Raw genomic sequence first — 19615 nt, forward strand, 5'->3', positions numbered from 1 at the left:
GGAGGTCGTCCAGTACTTCATGCCCCCCCTCGGGCGTAACACACTTCAAGTATGGCTTTACAAATGATTTCTTAAACAAGCTCTCACCCTTCATCTCAAACCATGCAGCCTTTTTCTTCATCACCCAACTCTCCGTTGGGTCATCCGGAAGAACCCCATCTTTGAGATAGGAGATTATTCCATCTATCCATGTGGAGCTTCGGTCAATTACTTGCACAGGCTCGACATCAATGCTCCACTTCTTTTTAACTTCCCAGAACACGGATCTCGGAGTATCACATGATGTCGAGGAGGCTAGCTTGGACAGAGATTCCGCTTGATGATTCTCGGACCGGGGAACTTGCTACGGCATGAAATGCTCTAGGCCCTTGGCCTCATCCTTCACCATTTGTAAATATTTCATCATTGTCGGCTCTCTAGCCTCGTAGTCACCATTCACTTGGCTAACTATCAGCTGAGAGTCCGAGCAAGCATCAATTTTTGTTGCCCCGGTGTAGACACCTGATTGTGTCTCCCTAAAAACTAAACCCAGTGATGAGTACCTTTCACGTCTTTGATTATCAAGTTAGGTGAAGAGTTGCAGAGTCTTGTGAATTTCTTTATAAGTCTTGACCATTTTAACCTTTCCTAAAATGTTTTTAGCCAAACTCATTTATTTCGTGCCTTTAAAGTCAAAATAATTCATTTCGTGTCTTTGAAAATCATTCATTTCATGTCATCTTTATAAAAACTTCCAATCCAGTTTATTTGGTCCATAATCTGGGTCCAATAATTGTGTAGTTGGATGGGGCTTGAAAAGATCTTTCCAACGATTTATTATAAGCCCAAATCCGGGTTATAACGAGGAAGTTATGACCAAAATACTAAATTGGGGCCAAATCGAGCATTATCTACTGACCCAATGATCATGTAGAGGGTCCATTAACCTTTAACATCATTCCTAAAACCCTTAGGATTTATTATTAACTTCTAGAATCCTCTAGAAGGTTCTAATTTATCCTGTTTTAAAAAGATAAAAACTATGAATTTTATATCGGATAAAACACTTGTTTTTAAAAGATTTAATTCTGATAAAATAAGGATAAGTACGGATTTTCGACTAACCCAATTTGATTAGAAGTCGAATTCCGTACGTTCTGAAAAGCATCGCGATGCTTATACCATGCTTAGAATATTATTTTAAGTTCTAGTATCATGTTAGGATGCTTAACTAATATTTCTAATGTTATCATGGTTCCTAGTATCATGTTAGGATTATTCTTAATTCCTAGTATCATGTTAGGATGCTTTTGTGATTTCTAGTATCGTTTTAGGGTGTTATTTAATATTCCTAATATCATGTTGCTTTCTAGTATCATGTTTAGGCTAAAGCTTTGATTTTTATTATTTTGTGACATGTTAGGGTCTGTTATTAACCCGTTTAGTATCATGCCTAGGATCTTGCTAATATTATTTTGGAGATATTGATTTGTTGTGTTAGTTATAATTATTATGTTGCTTGATTATTTATTATTTATTGTTATTGCTTGATTATTTGATTATGAGAGATAGAGAGATGAGAGATGAAGATGATTAAATGTAAGATGAAGGAGGAGAGAGAAAGATAATGGGGAGGGGAATTGAGAGATAATCTGATTATTTGGGCGGGAAGATTTAGATAATTAATTCAGATTAGGGATATAAAAAGTTGTAATTATGTGGTAATAATTTTTAAATGAGGGTATTTTGGTCATTTTAACAGAAAAAAGTTACTTAAATAGGAAAGAATTAAGTTTGTTGCACATAATAGGTAGCTTCCGTTTTTGACAAATGTTGCACATTATAGTTAACGGAGGTAGTATAAAAAGTACAATTGCACATAAAAAAAGTAAGGACAATTGAGTATTTTAATTGTAAAGCAAGGTAATGAGTCCATCATTTATGACTAAAATAGAAAAAAAATACTAAATTTAAAGAATAAAAAGAAACACCTTAAAATAAGCCCTATTCCAAATGCACCCAAATAAAGCTCCGGGGCCTGAAGGTATGCACGTTTTATTTTTTCAGAAATTTTGGCATGTTGTTGGGTCTGATATTATTGCTTATGTTCAGAATTGGTGGAAAGAGAATGTTGATCTTGCAGAGATAATAACACTTGTATTGTGCTTATTCCGAAGTGTGAGAAACCATCTCTGATTTTCAGAATTCAAACCAATTAGCTACTGCAATGTCATTTATAAAATCATCTCTTAGGTGCTTGCGAATAAGTTAAAAAAAATTTAGGGGATATTATTTCTCCAAATCAAAGCGCTTTCATCTCGTAGAGGCTTATAACTGACAATGCCATTGTAGCATTCGAAATTTTTCATACTATGGAGAGAGGTAATGAAGGAAAGGATGGTAACGTTGCTCTAAAACTTGATATGAGCAAAATGTATGATAGAATGATGATTAAACTAGGGTTCTCGAGTAATTGGATTCATCGGATTATGTGTTGTCTTAATAACGTCTCCTTTACTTTTAAGATAAATGGGAAAATTTCGGGGTCTGTGGTCCCGGCTAGAGGATTATTTGAGGGTGATCCGATTTCTCCGTACTTGTTTCTGTTATGTGCGGATGCTTTTTTCGACTCTGATTTCAAAGGCGGCTAATGGTAATCTAATTCATGGTGCTAGAATTTGCAGAAACGCTCCCAGAGTATCTCATTTATTTTTTGCAGATGACAGTATATTTTTTGCTAGAGCAAATGTGAAAGAATGCTCGGTTATAACTGATATAATTAGCAAATATGAGAGGGCTTCGGGTCAGAATGTCAATCTAAGCAAAACTGAAGTTGTTTTTAGCAAAAAAGTATGTCCGAACCGGAGGCAGGAAATTATTGATATTTATTTAATTATTTGTATTTTTCAACAAATTTATATATAATCGGTACTCGGAACCGGTTTCGATACCCGATGCTTCCAATTCCAATTCCAAAGTTTTAGGAAGCAATTGTGTCCAATTAGTTGTTAGGTACTTGGGTAGTATGTTGTATTATATTAATTTTTTTGGTTAAAAAATGTAGAAATTAGCGAGTGTGGGCAGGTATTGATATCCAAGTGGGGAGGGGGGGTAGGGTAGGGATGGAGTAGGTCATGTACCTACCATGGGTGGTAGGTGTGGATGAGTATAAGATTTTTAGGTGGGGATGATTGTGGGGGTACCATTCGCCTTCGACTTGTCCCATTGACATCCCTAACTTATTCTTCTTAAAATAAATTAGGCAAACAATATTCAATTCAGACTAGATTAAAATGTGTAATTCCCGTTCACTTATTACTAGAATCTTTCATTGCGTAAAAAAAATTATGAAAAGTATTTGAAAAATACACGATGAGACGAGCTTAACAAGATCCAATTAGATACTATAATAATAATTTTTTCTTGAAAATCAGTGTTAAAATATGGTCATAGTTTTGTCAAATAGATACATTAGAACACCGACACCTTCATCTTCGATCTTCGCCTCCACCAACACCGACTTCATCATTTTCGATGGCGAATCGAAAACCTAAAGTAAAAATGAAGAAATAAAGGATATGGTTAACTATAAAAGGTAGGTGAGCTTTCCTTCCTCTATCCATTTCTCCATTAAAATTGAGCTTTTCCCTCTACCATTGAAGACGAACTTGAATTTCTCCATTAATGTGTTCGGTGAACAAACACCAATTAGGCACAAAACTCATAACTTAAGAATTGATTTTTTTTTTTCTATATTATGAAATCACAAATATCTAGTCATTATATTTACAAAATTGCCATTTGAGAGTTGTTTATCAAGGTTGTATGTTCTCAAATGTATTAGGGTCAAAGTGTTAAGAGTGTTTGTCAAAAAATATTCTCCATTAATGTGTAGAGAGTAATTCCAAAAATTGAAAAATGTTTAGTGGAGATGCGGGGTATCGATCCCCGTACCTCTCGCATGCTAAGCGAGCGCTCTACCATCTGAGCTACATCCCCATGTTATAAACATTTTCTCTTCTTAAAATATAATCTGTAAAAAAAAAACTAGACGTTTCCACCATTTTTAACTCTTCAAAAAGCTCGCAAATCATCTTCTTCCTCCTCTTCTTCTTCTTTGTCGAATAAAAATGCTGAGAAGAGCACTGAAACTCCGCCCTTTTCTCTCTCCTCACCCTTCATCATCTTTCTCTCACCTCTTCTCATCATCTTCATCTTCTTCTTCATCATCACCTTCTCTAAATTCATCTGGGACTTTCGTCGAACATGTTGCGGGCAATCCTAATGAAAGCCTTTCAACTTCAAACCCCACTATTTCCATTGATCGTTCTGGTCTTTGCAACCCTCCTGGTACTAATTTTTTCATTGTTTTTAATTATTATGTTTTGTTTTAGTTTGTATTTGGTTTTGAATTTAATTTTTGTAGTTGGGTTTGTGTTGATTTGCAATGGAATTTGTGTGTGGCAGAGCATTCTCATGAACCAACCTCGGATTCTGAGCTTGTTAAGCATCTAAAAAGCATAATTAAGGTTACCCATTTTCTCTTTCTTTGTTTTTTATATTGATTGATATTAGTCTTGCTACTCAGTATTTTCCAGAATGTAATTTATGTTAGCAAATGTGTGCTTCCTTGTTGTTTTTGATGTATAAGAACGCACAGCGGATAGTGATGTAGACGGGATTTGATCTTGAGTTTTTTGTGTAATACCGTATCACCTCATGGCCTCCTTATAGTATAATTAGCTATGTAAGTTGGCATCCTCTAAAGTGTGCTTTCTTGTGATCTATTTAACTTACTGTGGTTTGAGAAAAATTTGGATTTTGTACTCAGTTATTTTTGTGTGATTTGAAGAGTCCGTTCACAGATAGGTAGGTGTGTATTTTTGTGTTTAATGGGAAGATTGAACAAAGAAATGATAATCAAGATCCTGAAGCTGTTCCATTACTATATGCATTAGAATGCAAGAACTGTTTGAGAGGATTTTCCCATAAAATTATTTCATTGAGTACTTTGCGATTTATTTTTTGTTGTCTTTCGGTCTAAGGAATTACTGTTTTTGCTATGAAGAGTTGATTTACTTTGTGCTAAAGCTAATATTGGAAATGGGCTTCTTAGTGTAGTACTTCATCAATGAGCTTACTTGCTCAGTGATAAAAAGAAAAAAAAAGTTTACAGTAGGAGAGCAGGAATATTGAAACTAAAATCAGTGCGAAAAGATAGCTTGTCAAATGTCAATAACATTGAGCATGACTATGACGATTATGGGAAATCCTGAAATTGTCATTTCTCTTTGCAGCTCGCAATTTTTCGCCAACCCGTTGATTAACCGTATAAACTGAATGTCAAGTATATCTCATCATCTTCTCTCTCCCACATAAAATTAATTATACCTGTAACTCTGTATGTGCCCTAAAATGAAAACCAACAATTCGTTACAAGTCTTGCACTGCTGATAATTACATGCCTGCCACGGATAAACTTTTACTGAGAATGGGTTGAACTGAAAAAATTAGTCCTGTGAGTCAGTTACACTTCACATGTTCAATCAACTGCGGCTTTATTGAAGTTAAATGCATATTCATTTTACAATTCCGCTTTGTAGTTTCGTGGAGGTCCTATCTCCGTGGCTGAGTACATGGAGGAAGTTCTTACGAATCCAAAGGCTGGATTCTACATAAATCGTGATGTATTTGGAGCAGAAGGTGATTTTGTTACTTCTCCTGAAGTGAGCCAGATGTTTGGGGAGGTACCTCAATAATCATACTCATTTTTGCAAATGCTAGATATCCTGATGCATCATGAGTGCACTGTCTCGTTGACTACATTCATGCAAGTTTGATTGATAAGTATTTTGATCATCTTGTATCACTGCTTATAGATGGTTGGTGTATGGGCCATGTGTCTTTGGGAGCAAATGGGCCGACCTAGTAAGGTTAATTTAGTGGAGCTTGGTCCAGGAAGGGGAACTCTTATGGTTGATCTTCTTCGAGTAAGTCCATGTTAGCATTGCCCTCTTAAAATTCTAATCTGTGGTCAAGCATCCTGGAGAAGATTAATTTAGAAATTTCAGCAGAATTTAGTAATGAAGCACTGTAATTTATGCATGTAGGGTGCATCCAAGTTCAAGAATTTCACAGAATCTCTACACATACATTTAGTTGAGTGCAGTCCAACTCTGAAGGAACTACAGCACCGCAATTTGAAGTGTTTGGATGCAGATGATACGTCATCAAGCGGAGAGAAGAAGACAGTTAGCCAAATAGCTGGAACCCCTGTAGCATGGCATGCTGCTTTTGAGCAGGTTCCATCAGGAGGTACAGATCTTATGCTATTATTTATTTATGTCTATCTATCTATCTATCTATTTATTTATATTTATATATACCTTTTGATATATATTTATGATATATCTACCCATAGATCTGGCCTTTCAAATTTTGACCTTTTGATACTGTATTAAAATTAATTGCCGCTTTTTTGGTTTCATGAGCTTATATTATTCTTCTTTGTTTGTGTCAAACTGGGATGTAAATCCATTTAGGTGAACATCGCAATAGTATTATAGATGGATCTTCTGGATGCATTAATTTTGTTATTCTAGAAAGCATGTACACAGACTTGACTGAGTTATTATATTTGAGATGAAATTTGATTTACTCCGAGGTGTTTGAATGCAAGATAGGTAGTTAACGGGATGCAGTATGAGGTCAAATTAATAAAGAGCAATTTGGTCATTGTTAGGATGATAACCCACATGTGAGTTGGGATTAATTGTCCCAAATTGAAGAAACAAAGGGCGAATGACTAACAGATTAGGTTGATGGGCAATCCACCTATCAATATTTAATTAATAATGGAAGCTTGCTAAACTTATATGGGCTCAGAGAAGTGTTAGGAATAAAACCCTCATGTGTATAAGTCTCACAGTACAAATAAAGGGAGAATGATTAACATATAAGATTGGTGGGCTACTTTACTTATAACCAATTGGTTTTATTTTGGAATCCAGATGAGCTAATCGTTGAAGAGCTTTATGCCTTTTAAAAACGAATAGTAGTAATGATGTGTCTATTCTTTATTTTTTATAATCTTTAATGGGCGTTAAAACCTTTGTATTCTAGTTTCGATTTGTTTAATAATACTTATGGCAGGAAACACAATGAGCAAAAATGAAATTTATAGTAACTTAGATCCCACGTTTCTTCTTTTTTCATGATTGAGAAAATAGTATAAATTCTTGGAAAAACTGAAACAAAAAATCTCACCTTTGCCTCATCTTCTCAAAACAATCCCACCTTTATCCCCCATTTTCCCAAAACAGTCCCTTGACTTGTTTCTTAAGTTGGTAACTGTTTAACGGGGGTGTTATGCCACATGTAATTTTTTTTTAATTGGTTTTTTTTAATATTAAAAAAAAAAACCAGTCCCCTCCTGTTCTTCTACCCTCTTCCCCCACCTGATTTAGCCCTACGGCCCTACCCCATTCCCGGTCCTGTTTGCCGGAGCCAACCATACCCCTGTCTCCGAATTCTCCTTCCCTTACCCTCATTGACATCGGCATCGAGGTTTTTTTTTAACTAAGCCTGCAAATTCTATGGAGGGGTGGAGTTTAGGCAGGATTTGGATGGGGGTGCGGTTCGATTCAGAGGTGAAAAACCCTGAAACCCTAGCCACCACTACCAACCCCGAAACCCCACCTAACCACGACGAAACCCCCTATCATGTCAGAAAACCCCTAATAACCACCTCGAAATCCTAACCCCGACCCCTGAAAAACCCTTACCCACACCAGAAAACCCCTTACCACCCCGAAAACCCGACCCCGAATATCCTACCCCTGGCCCTAGCCCCCAACCCCTACCCATGCCGGAAAACCCTAGCCACCACCCAAAACACCAACCCCTGAAACACCCAACCCCACCACGAAAACTCTCTAGCCACCCTTGAAACACCCACCCCCAACCCATTAGAGCCCCCCTCATCTCCCTTTTTTGTTTTCGCTGCTCAACATCATCACCATCACCATCACCATCATCATCACCATCACCATCATCATCACCATCAGACATCAACATTTTCAACATTTGGCTGCTCTGATTCAATTTTAAATCAGAAGGAGAAGACGGGGGTGGGTTGTCCAGATTGGCGGAGGCAGGGATGGGGAGGGGAAGGGGAAAGGGGCGGCGCAGGGTGGGCAAGGGGTGGCATGTGGGGTTTTCGTTGGGGGCTTTGTTTTTTTATTTTTATTTTTTTTTAAAAAAATAAAAATAAAATTAACCTTTTAAAAGTCAACACGTGGCATATCACCTAAGAAAACCGGTCACCAACAAGTCAGGGTTAAAAGAAGATCTCTGTCAAAGGTGGGATTATTTTGGAATAATCGAAAGGTGGGATTGTTTTGGGAAGATCGAGCAAAGGTGAGATTATTTATTTTTATTTTTCCAAAAAAATATTTATAACTTGTTAAACAGGTTTTAGGTAAACGAGACTGTTTTGGGATTATAGGGGTTGAAGGTGGGGATTGTTTCCAGATTACTCGAAGGTGAGATAATTTTGAGTAGAAGTGACAAAGGTGGAATTATTCATTTCAATTTTCCCTTAATTCTGTTCTAGGATGATTAAAATGTTGTGATAGGGTAGACATGGTGAACAACTGAACATGTACCATTATCTTTAAGGCAAATGTTAGTTTTGCATCTACCTCCCCTTTATCCTTATAAAGCTCTATTCGTTTGCTTTGATGTGAAGATATCTGATAGTTCTAGGAACTAGGAAGTAACATGGATGGATGAAAGAGGGCAGGTGTGGGGGGGGGGGTTGTAATGAGTATGGCATTAAACTTGTCTTCCTACCTTTGTAATGTCTTTACCTTTCTAAGCTTTTGATGAATTAGTTAGGAGACTAGGTGGGAGTATGCAAAATGGACCGGAACCGAAATTTCGATTTTGGACTAATGAATAGCCTTATTTTTAGGACTTTTGTGGTCTGTGGTAGATGAAGAGATGAAGGCTCATCTTGTTAGTTGGGAATTGGTGTGCAGATATAAGGAGAGCTAGTTTGGGTTTTAGTGATTTATAACTTGTGTAGTAGGGGAAGTGGTTTTGGTGCTTCTTATAGAGCCATGCTCCTATGGCACATAGTGATTTTGAGTAGTTCTTGGAGGAATAGCTAGGATGTGTTAACATGTTACTCATTCTAGTCATCCGAATTTACTGCATCTGTTCTTTAAATTTTGTAACATTTAGAGTTTCATGCTTGTCAAAGCACAAGTTTAGCCATTAATATCATTAAATTTTATAATTATAAAAAGTTATTGTAAAGTATGTATATCTTGAAGGTTCTAACAAGACCCTATATGATTATGATTTTTCTTAATTATTATTCAAATTTTAATAGTATAAAAACCTAAATGTTGCAATAAAAAAGAACGGAGGATTGAAAGGATTAATGTTTGTGCTGACTTGAATGTAATTTATGACAATCAACAATAACGAAGAGCGAAAACAAGTAAGCAACGAAAACAAGAAAGAGTTTACCGTGGGAACCCGAGTGCCAGGAGAAAGATTGTGTAGCCATTTAGGTTGTGTTATATTTCATATATAGGTTATAAAACCTTGGATTACATGCAATTATAGTTCATACGATATTGGATTACATGCAATATTTTCTTTGTATTACTAAAACTCTTATGACTTCTGTATGTGTAAGAGAGTATTTATTGATGCTTTCAAAGATGTTTGGGAATACATTTAAACAAGAAGATGTAGGCTCAGTTTTCTTACCCAAGTATTTGACTTTATACAGATGTAAAAATAAACTGTGTACATGGATTAGATGTTAGAATATAATTGAAGAAGAGCGACCAGTTCCTATCAATTTATAATCTGAGTGTAAGCTAGATGATTTAAATAAAGCTAAATGGAGCTGAGCATAACATACCAACTTGTCAAAATCTATGATTACCTTGAAGCTCACTGAAGTTCTTTCTGATTGTAAGTGACAATGTGCTTTGTGTGACCTTATCTTTTACTTTTTCTTCAGTTCCAACAATCATCATTGCCCACGAGTTTTATGACGCTTTACCTATTCATCAGTTTCAGGTTGGTTTTGTTACTTCCTGTCATGTTCATTATCTCCTGGTTTGTTGTGGTTCTGTTGTGGTCGATGGCTGAAAGTCCATGGGTCTTTTGAGGATGTAACATTAGGTATGCTTACAGTTATTATGTGCTATTGCGTCAAGTCTAACTTATGAATGATGGTTTTGGAACCCCCTATTTTAGTGCTCTTTACTTCTCTCGTCTCTCTCTCACATACATAAGCGCCAGTTCAAGTCTTCAAGCTTACTATTCAGCTATTCTATATGTAAATGTTTTTTGAGGAATAAATTATGATTTAAGTTTGAATTTATACTTTTTGATTAAAAAAAAAATGTAATGATTTTAATGTAAAGTTGAAAAGAATCAATTTTAATTAATAACAAGATATTTCAATATATATTCTAAATTTTGAATTAGTAGAGAAAGAGAGAGAGTCATCAGGAAGAGATAAAGAGTATCGCCCATGAACGGAGGGCAAAAAAAGATTAATCACCATGTCTAATTTCCATTTCAGAATTGAATGTAACTTCTGCTTTACAAAAGGAGACCAAGGCGACCAAAGCACTTAGTTTTCACTTATTTTATACAGGGGGTTGGGGTGGGGGTGGGGGGGGGGTGGTGCTATTATATGTACTGTCTGGTAGAAATGACAGAAACTAACTGGAAGAGTGTGATATGGTTGTGGATGTAGGATTAAAAATCAAATATATGTCTCAAGAGGCTAGAGGTGTTAAATGCACTTCTGATATTGTAACATACGATTCATTTAAAGACTCGATATAATTTTATCATTATGGGCAAATCCAAAATCTTTGTAGATAGAGCTAATCAGTAGTTCCCAACCTTGGGGCGAATGAAATCCGATACATTGATTACTAAAAAGAATAGAAAAAGCTTTTATTGTGTCGCTTAAGCTGTATAGGAATTCCTGAACCCAAGAGCTAAGAAGAATGAATTCTTTATTTCCCAAAATGAAATAACTGTCTAGAACAGGGAAACAGATTAAATTTGTAGAGAAGTGCAAAATTAAGCTTTCAAATCTGGTGTAATATAGTATTATGGTAATTAGTAACCAATCAAAATTTAGCTGTTATGAGGAAACATGGCTGAAAAGACTCATCTCTTTTGTTTTTGAAGAAGTATGCATGCTGCAGCTGTTAGGGAATTTGTCTAGCATGATTTTCATTACCTTTCTGTCACTTGTGCAGTATGATTGACATTCTTCAAGTTGTTCTTGCTATCTCACTCTTTTTTACTATTCTGAACCATCTGCAATTAGATATTGCTATAAGCAATTTTTTTTTATTTAATTTTGGGCAAATTCTATTCACATTTCTCGTTTAATGTTGAGTTCATCTGCAGAGGGCTTCTCGTGGTTGGTGTGAGAAAATGGTTGACATAGAAGAAGATTCAGCGTAAGACTTCCAGATTTTATGATACTACCAAATGCTTTAGCATTTTTTGAAATTTTAGTTATATGTTGCTCTGTGCATTATTGTTCTTTAGGTTTCGCTTTGTTCTCTCGCCTGCGCCTACACCTGCAACTGTTTTTCTTGCAAAGCGCTGCAAGTGGGCTGTGAAAGAGGAAGTAGACAAGCTTAATCAAATTGAGATTTGCCCACAGGCAATGGAGCTGACTGAATCCATTTCTAAAAGAATAAGCTCTGATGGCGGTGGAGCACTTATCATAGACTATGGTCTGAATGGAATAGTTTCTGATAGTCTTCAGGTGCTAATCTCTGTAGCCACATTATGATAAGTATTATCTAACTGATTTCTTATCGGTTCTTAGCCATGTATGATGACCACATTTCATTCTTTGTGCTTCTTTACTTCTTTTAGTTTGATGACCAGTACATTAAGATCTACTTCGTATAAACCTTTATTTTGGACCGCATACCATTATTAGGATAGCTTCTAGTTTTTTTTAATGAATAGTCTCTGATAGTCTTCAGGTGCTAATCTCTGTAGCCACATTATGATAAGTATTATCTAACTGATTTCTTATCGGTTCTTAGCCATGTATGATGACCACATTTCATTCTTTGTGCTTCTTTACTTCTTTTAGTTTGATGACCAGTACATTAAGATCTACTTCGTATAAACCTTTATTTTGGACCACATACCATTATTAGGATAGCTTCTAGTTTTTTTTAATGAATATCCAAGGTTGGCTTGGCCCTTGTTATGGTCTTATGGTTAGCCTTTGAGTTAGATTGAACGTTTGATGGTTTCAAACTTGGGAATTATGCAGTCTGCATGAATTTATGGTGTGTTGTAAAAACGTGATTCTTTGCTGGAATTCATCACACTTTTAACTTGAAATATTATAAATCTTGTGAAGTTCTAAGGTGGAGCAACAACATTTGCCTAGCAATGTTGCGAGTTGAATTAGCAGTCCACTAAGTTTCATGTCTGTTTTACATAGATGCATGAAGCTACAAAAATTTGGACTTCAATCACTACTAAATAACCTATGGTTCCCTTCTGCAGGCAATTCGGAAACATAAATTTGTACCTATCCTTGATGAACCTGGAACTGCAGATCTCAGTGCTTATGTTGATTTTGAAGCAATTCGCCACTCTGCTGGGGAGGCCTCAGGTAGATAAAAATTCTTTCTTATTATATACTTCTCCCTTGCTGCCTCTTATTTGTGTCGATAACTGGTTTGGGTGTACCTGTCAGATATTTTCTTGTTCTTTCTTATAGGGTACCGGATGCTAGGTTAAGATAACTGACAAAATTAAGCTAAAAGTTCTGTACAATAACTTCTTGTTTTTTTATTTTTTATTTATTTATTTATTTATTTATTATTATTATTAATTTTTTTTTTTCAGATAACGTTTCTGTTTACGGTCCCATTACCCAGTCACAGTTTTTGGGCTCTCTTGGTATAAATTTCAGAGTTGAAACTTTGATACAGAACTGTGAAACAGATGAGCAGGCAGAGTTGTTACAGGCAGGATATTGGCGTTTGGTGGGTGAAGGAGAAGCCCCATTCTGGGAGGGTCCTGAAGACAAGGTGCCTATTGGTATGGGTACACGATATTTAGCTATGGTTATTGTCAACAAGAATCAAGGCATTCCTATTCCGTTTCAATGAAGCGGAAATGACACACATAGTGAAATAGTATAGAGATCCGAAGTGATTGGACTTTCAAGTAGGCTGCATTATATTTTTTTTCTCCGTGATGCAGATTCAGATAACGAGTTTGATTCAACCAGCATTCATAACTTTATCGTTTTTGAGCCGCCTTTCCTAATTGTACAATTTTATTCATGCAAAACTGAGATCGAAATTGTGAAAAATAAAGGTTGAGAAAATCTTCTAATTGTTCGTTATCAGAACAATGCTGAGTACATTGTTACGTGTCACTTCTACAATTGTGGATGAGGTTCTGTGGAACTTCAAAAATCAAAAGAATGTTAAGTGATTGAATTTGATACAAGGTATGAAAATCATGTATACTACCTTCATTCATTTTTTTTGTTCTATTCAGTTTACATTATCCATTTCTGGCATACAATTTTCATCATACCATGTTGCCTCACTAAGTCACTATACTATACTCCGTACCTTTCCACCCAGTAATGTTTACTACGTACTTAATTTTATACTCAATACAAATATCCTTTGAGTATTCAAATTTATTTTACATTCACCCAGCTTTTTACACTTTTTTTTTGTTTTTAAAATTTTTCTTATATACGTACCTATACTCATCTTTTACATAGTTTATTTTTTATTTATTTTATTTTATTTTTATTTTACAGGAAAATAATTTCATTAATGAAAGATAGTCAAACGACATTTACAAACCACGAGAAATCTAAAATTCAAACTAATGTCATTGTAAATTCAATTAACAATTGTATTTGAATACAGTTATTTCTTAGATAATCTTACCATTAAAACTCCAATTTACTAGCTAAAAGGACAAATTTACCCCTTTGAGATATATTATATGTTTCTCTCTCATGTTGAGAAACTTGTATTTTCTTTTTTTTTTTTGACGGAGGGAAACTTATATTTTCTCGAAAGCAAGGGATATGACTTTTATGGGGGTGATTATGTACTTAAACGACGATATAGTTGAAAACTCTTGTGTTTAGATTAAAAAAGGATTATTTGTCGTAATCGCTTATGTACTTACACTAAATAAAGTGATATAAAAAGAATCGATTAAAATAACATAGATGGTACGACTTTCGGAACATGCTCTAAAACTGTTTATAAACCTTCCACTACATCTTTTGGAGAGCATCAACTAACCAAAGTGTATAGAGAGAGAAAGAGTGAAAGTGACGCGAAACAAACGCTCAAAGCTACTGATACAGAGACACAATCAGAATGGGCGCTATACTGTCATCGCTTTTCGGCGCCGGCGAGGTGGCTGCGGCGGAGTCTACGCTCGAGGATTCATCAGAATCCCGCGTTATGTCTTTCCACTCTACCAACCGATGGCAGCTTCACTACAATTCACTTAAAGATTCCGATAAATTGGTTCGATGATTTCTAATCCTATTTATCTTTGATTTTTTCTTTTTAAATTTTGTTGATGGAAATTTTTTGATCGGTGATTTGGAAAATGAAAATTCAGTTGGTTGTGGATTTTGCGGCGTCTTGGTGTGGGCCGTGCAAGTTTATTGAGCCGGCGGTGAAGGCCATTGCTAATAAGTATCCTGATGTTGAATTTGCCAAAATCGATGTTGATGAATTGCCGGTAATTCTCTCCGATATGCTTTATTTTGATGAATTTGTTTTATTAATTATGATTTTGTGTGATTTTATTATTTGTAAAGTGTTTCAGTGTTGTGATTATGAGTTAATTGCTGACTGATAATAAATTGTTGTGTACTGTATAAGTATAACAGTGCGGATTGTATTAGCTTTTAGTAGTCGTTTGATGTTAGGGGTAATAAAACAAGAGAATTGTGAACTTGGCTCGGTGTTATGGTAATGAAACAAGAGAATTGTGAGCCTGGTTAGGTGTTATGGTAATGATACAAGGAGTTGTAACGGACTAAATCAGAGGCGAAGATAGAGGGGGCTGGTGCGAAGATAGATGGGGCTGGTGCGAAGATAGATGGGGCTGGTGCGAAGATAGATGGGGCTGGTGGAGGTCTGGCCTCCAAGGCCCAGCTCCATGTTAATTTAGTTATACTGTTTATAATTCTCAAGGTTTCTAGGTATCAGTGTCTGCTTACTTTGACTATTTGTGCATCATGCTCATTTTTGTTTTTGATCATGCTGTAAAGTATTGAAAATGGTGTCGGGGTGGCTGTTATGACCAGCTTGCACCGAAAAGATGATGTCTTATGACTGGCTGAATTATATTATGGTCTGCTTATGGATATGGATATGGATATCAATATAAATATATACATGAACTAAATATAGCTCATGGCATCAGATGTAGTGATTAGAATATACCCTAGATAAATTTTAATGGGTATTGATGTTTATGTAGATTGAATTTTATAATTTAACGTGAATGGGTATTGATGTATTCATCTGTCATTTTGAAGTAGAGTTGATAGTCTGGAATTCTGGATATATGCCCGGTTAGGGAGTAGGAACTAGAGTTATGTACTGTATTTCCAGTAATAATCCCTTGTTGTGTTTACCTCTGTATTTGAATAGACTAGAAGATTGGAATTAAAAAGGTTTAAAAGAATTATTATGAAGTAATAAACAGTTTTTTTGTGTTTCCTTCCGACTTATGTTTTCCTGTCATTTCTATAGAATCACCATTAAAGGATATAGGATGCCACTGATTGAGATATGTTGAAGTAAAAAGAAAGGATTTGGTTTAAATAGTTTGAAGTTGCATTGCAAGTCATTCAAGTGATATCTAGGGGTACCTAGGTTTGCCTAATAAGTCCTGAAAAGAAACTGCTACGTGATTAAATTTTTTTTTGGGAAATTTGTTATCTATTATGAAGCTGAGATTGGGTGAGACTTGAGGATAAATTTTCTCATCAAAACAGACTATGAATCTAGGGGTTTACTGATATATTAGCACTGGACTGTTGAGTGTTGAGTTTAAAGAGGTCTCCATATTGGACGAAATTGTTATTATTTGAGGAGGTTCTGCTGTTATGATGGTTTATTGGTAACCTTAGAATAATCCATGGTGGCTGAAATATATTGAGTTTGAACCTCAAGGTCATGAGAAAATTTGTCCACGAATAATTACAAAGATATATGGTTGGTCTATCGTCCATGCAAAATTTAGTATATAGTTTATTTGATTCTGGCCTTTCCCCAAGGTTTAATCTGAAGCAAGTTATTGAATTTGTATTGCTTGGAACCTTCTTTGTAGCATGAATGTTATATGGGATGCCTTAACTACATGGACTAAGGTTCAACGACTGTAAAGTTGGGAGAGTAGGCATGCATCCCTTTTATAAAAGATAAAAACCTTAAGTAATGAAATTTATATCACGACCAAGACCATATTGGAAGAGACCATATAATACATTAAATGAAGTGCTGAATCAACCAATTACTTCAATTTAGGAATGCACCTATTATAGCCATTTGTACCACATCCTTTCTGCAGCAATAACGTGGGTGTAAGGGATGCTTTAATTATGAAGCCAACATAGGTTCATTTTCTGTAATTCTGGGAGAGTAAGCATACTGGGAACTCGACTGTTTAGTACATTAACTGAAGTGTATAATTAACTATTTGAATTAAGAATGCACCAACACAAAAGTCATCGTGTCTTTTAAACTATATTGGTTATCCAAGGGATATAAAAGAACATTCCTTGTATTCACAGGATGTGTGGAAATTTTTTGTTAGAATTTTGTTGCTTGCAGCCGTTGCAGGCAAATCTGACTTGACTTCAGGCATATCTTTATTTATATTTTTGCTGCTTTTGATTTAGAAAGAATGCTGTTCCTTTCTATACTCTGTATTATTGTTATTTCTACAATCTTGAGGTACTAAAGGAGCCGTTTTTCTTTCACGTATAAAAATGTAGGCTAGTTTAACAGCCAGGCAAGTGCAAGGAACAGTATAGGTATTGTGAAACTTAAATTTCTATGTGTTGCGAGTTGTTGGTGCTTGTATACACAGTTAACCAATCACATTTTCTTTTTGTATACCCATTTGAAAGAGTCCACAATGATCGGTTATGGTTCTATAATTTAAATTAATGATTAAAATCCATAATAGGCTGTTCGAATATTTAGCACCAAAACTTGCCATTTTGTGAATACATGGTGCAGCCGCCTTTTTCCTAGGCCTCAAACAAAGAACAATCATTTGTTGCTTGAAAATAGAAAACAAAAAAATTTTGACCCTCTTTACTACCTGTTATAAAATCTGTATGTGAATTCTTTCTGTCGACATTTATTAGTCAGTATTCCTTTCCTAGTACTTTTATCCCTCGGAAATCTTTTTAGCATATACTTCCTCTGTTCTTTTTTACTTGACCTGCTTTGATTTTTACACTATTCACCACCCTTCCTTTGACTGTTTTTATTCATGTGTGATCTGTTTACAATCGTCTCAATTAGTATTATCATAATATATAACTTTTATAATATGTATTTATGGAGAATTAAAGTTATTGATGGTTAAAGTTCTGCATTGTCAAACGTGATAAATGAAATGTGCTCAGTTTGTATATCTTTCTCACTTGGTAGAAAAGTAGCCATAGGAAATGGCAAAGTGCTATGTAGTGCGTTGGTTTCAAGTATCTTGTCTGCACTCTTTATTTTGAAACGTTAATCGACAAATATGCTTTTCTAAATATTGCCCTATTACATAAATCATCTAAATTTATTTTGGATCATGCTTGAACTTTCTTCCCTATTTCGCTCTCACCCTTTTCCTATCCCCTTCATTTTGGACTTCCTTACCTGATTAAGATATTTGGTCAGACCTAAATGCTTTTCTTTTTTGCATTGTATATTCATGATATTGTTTCTCTATTGTGGTGATGGCAACTTATATTCTTCTGAGTTCCTGTTTCTGCATTCTGGTTTATCACTAAGTATTAAGTAGAACCCCTTGCGTCCAGAATTAGTTGTCAAATCATCTCAACCCCTCAAAATTTGGATGCAACATTGCTTTACGATATGTATTTTTACAGTTGGTCTGTTTCTATTCATTTTAACTTAGTCAAAGTAGTGCATATTGGAAAATCTAATTATATGACCTGTTACAAGGACAATTGATAAACTTTCTAATTTTGGACAGGGGTTTTATTTTATGTTATCACTTGTGAAGGAAAATTTGGGGAAAAATAAATTAATATACTGTTTTGAGAAATGAATTAAACTGATGTTATGAACTTAGAAAAGAAATTTTCACCATAGAACAAAAAAGAAATGAAGCAATATCTTATAAATTCAGGAGTATCACCATCAATTCTTGACTTGGTAATGCATAGAGTGTACTAGTCTATGATTTAGCACAATTGTAGACCTTTTACATATTGCTAAATTTGGAACTGTATCCTGGAGGGATTCATGGCCATTCTAATTGTGAAGATTTATTTGGACTAAAGATTGGCAAACCATCAATGTACTTTGTTTTATGTTTTATATTGAAATTGTTTAAAATGGTACTGAAAGCCAATTTTTCCTCTATAGGATGTGGCCAAGGAATTCGAGGTGCAAGCAATGCCAACATTCATCTTTCTTAAAAAAGGAAAGGTGGTGGACAAGGTGGTTGGTGCCAAAAAGGATGAACTTGAGCATAAGATTGCAAAGTGTGTGTCCTCGTAATTAATGATCTAGTAACTGGCATTTGGTGCTGCCCTGAGGCATATGTACTTGGGAGATTGCTAAAATTGTTTTCTCCAGTATGATGTTCTTACTGTTATGCGCATATTGTCAATATGTTTACATCCTTTGATACACCAGCACGTTATTGATTATGCAACTGTTGTCCGTACGTTTGAAATGTTATTGAGTATGCCCTTTCTCTTGAAATTCTGTCCATATGTTTGTTCATTTTTTATGTTCTTGCGTCATTCAGCTGGTTGATTCAATTCTAGGTATCGCATCTTTTCTTCGTGCGCATTTTATTGGATGATATATTTGCATTCATGGAGCCAGCGAGACATAGTTGTTTTGGGTTGATGATCGCATGCCTTTGTTTGTGTGTGTGTTGGGGGGGTGGGTGGGCTGGCTCTAATTGTCCGTGCATTTGTGAACTCCCCAAGGTGTCCGTTGAATTCTTTATTTTCTAACTTGACCTATAATTTGGATGTATAATGCACCAAATTGAAATATTAAACCTTGGGATCACATATGACATTTATATCTAGTCACCCAGAAACCCAACTTTGTTAGAATTGTATGATATATCTTTTAATCACATGAACCTGAAATCCACACAGTACACAATATTTTATAGAGTTGTCTGTGCTTGCTTATTAATTTACCTTCTCAGGGAAAAAAAAATCTACTTCGTATTTAACCTAAATTTGGTACATGTAATTAGTATTGTTCATTTATTTTTGTAACTGCTAATATAAGATGGCTATTCTACATTTCTTCTGTAAGAGGACTTT

At 35.2% G+C, this 19615-nt stretch overlaps 2 protein-coding genes and 1 non-coding gene across 3 annotated transcripts; 2 read left to right on the plus strand and 1 right to left on the minus strand.

Annotated features, from left to right (window-relative positions):
- Positions 1-3760: 3760 nt before the first annotated feature.
- Positions 3761-13559, plus strand: LOC110727065 (protein arginine methyltransferase NDUFAF7 homolog, mitochondrial-like). Its single transcript, XM_021906603.1, has 10 exons — positions 3761-4329; positions 4447-4508; positions 5583-5726; positions 5859-5969; positions 6090-6294; positions 10022-10080; positions 11440-11492; positions 11584-11806; positions 12571-12679; positions 12916-13559. The coding sequence occupies exons 1-10, from the start codon at positions 4110-4112 to the stop codon at positions 13179-13181; spliced, it is 1452 nt and encodes a 483-aa protein (XP_021762295.1). The 5' UTR covers positions 3761-4109; the 3' UTR covers positions 13182-13559.
- TRNAA-AGC lies at positions 3906-3978 on the minus strand. The gene has a single exon. It is a non-coding gene; the product is annotated as a tRNA-Ala (tRNA).
- A 732-nt stretch (positions 13560-14291) lies between the features above and the next one.
- On the plus strand, positions 14292-19031 carry LOC110727066 (thioredoxin H2-like). The gene is made up of 3 exons (XM_021906604.1): positions 14292-14582; positions 14680-14802; positions 18690-19031. The coding sequence occupies exons 1-3, from the start codon at positions 14430-14432 to the stop codon at positions 18822-18824; spliced, it is 411 nt and encodes a 136-aa protein (XP_021762296.1). The 5' UTR covers positions 14292-14429; the 3' UTR covers positions 18825-19031.
- The last annotated feature ends 584 nt before the right edge of the window (positions 19032-19615 follow it).

This window comes from Chenopodium quinoa, unplaced genomic scaffold (genome assembly GCF_001683475.1).
Source record: "Chenopodium quinoa cultivar QQ74 unplaced genomic scaffold, ASM168347v1, whole genome shotgun sequence".
Taxonomy (NCBI): Eukaryota; Viridiplantae; Streptophyta; class Magnoliopsida; order Caryophyllales; family Amaranthaceae; genus Chenopodium; species Chenopodium quinoa.

Coding starts and splice junctions, on each gene's coding strand:
- LOC110727066 (XM_021906604.1), top strand. CDS start 14,430: ATGGGCGCTATACTGTCATCGCTTTTCGGCGCCGGCGAGGTGGCTGCG. Junction 14,583..14,679: donor TTAAAGATTCCGATAAATTG/GTTCGATGATTT, acceptor ATGAAAATTCAG/TTGGTTGTGGATTTTGCGGC. Junction 14,803..18,689: donor TCGATGTTGATGAATTGCCG/GTAATTCTCTCC, acceptor TTTCCTCTATAG/GATGTGGCCAAGGAATTCGA.
- LOC110727065 (XM_021906603.1), top strand. CDS start 4,110: ATGCTGAGAAGAGCACTGAAACTCCGCCCTTTTCTCTCTCCTCACCCT. Junction 4,509..5,582: donor ATCTAAAAAGCATAATTAAG/GTTACCCATTTT, acceptor TCCGCTTTGTAG/TTTCGTGGAGGTCCTATCTC. Junction 10,081..11,439: donor TACCTATTCATCAGTTTCAG/GTTGGTTTTGTT, acceptor GTTCATCTGCAG/AGGGCTTCTCGTGGTTGGTG.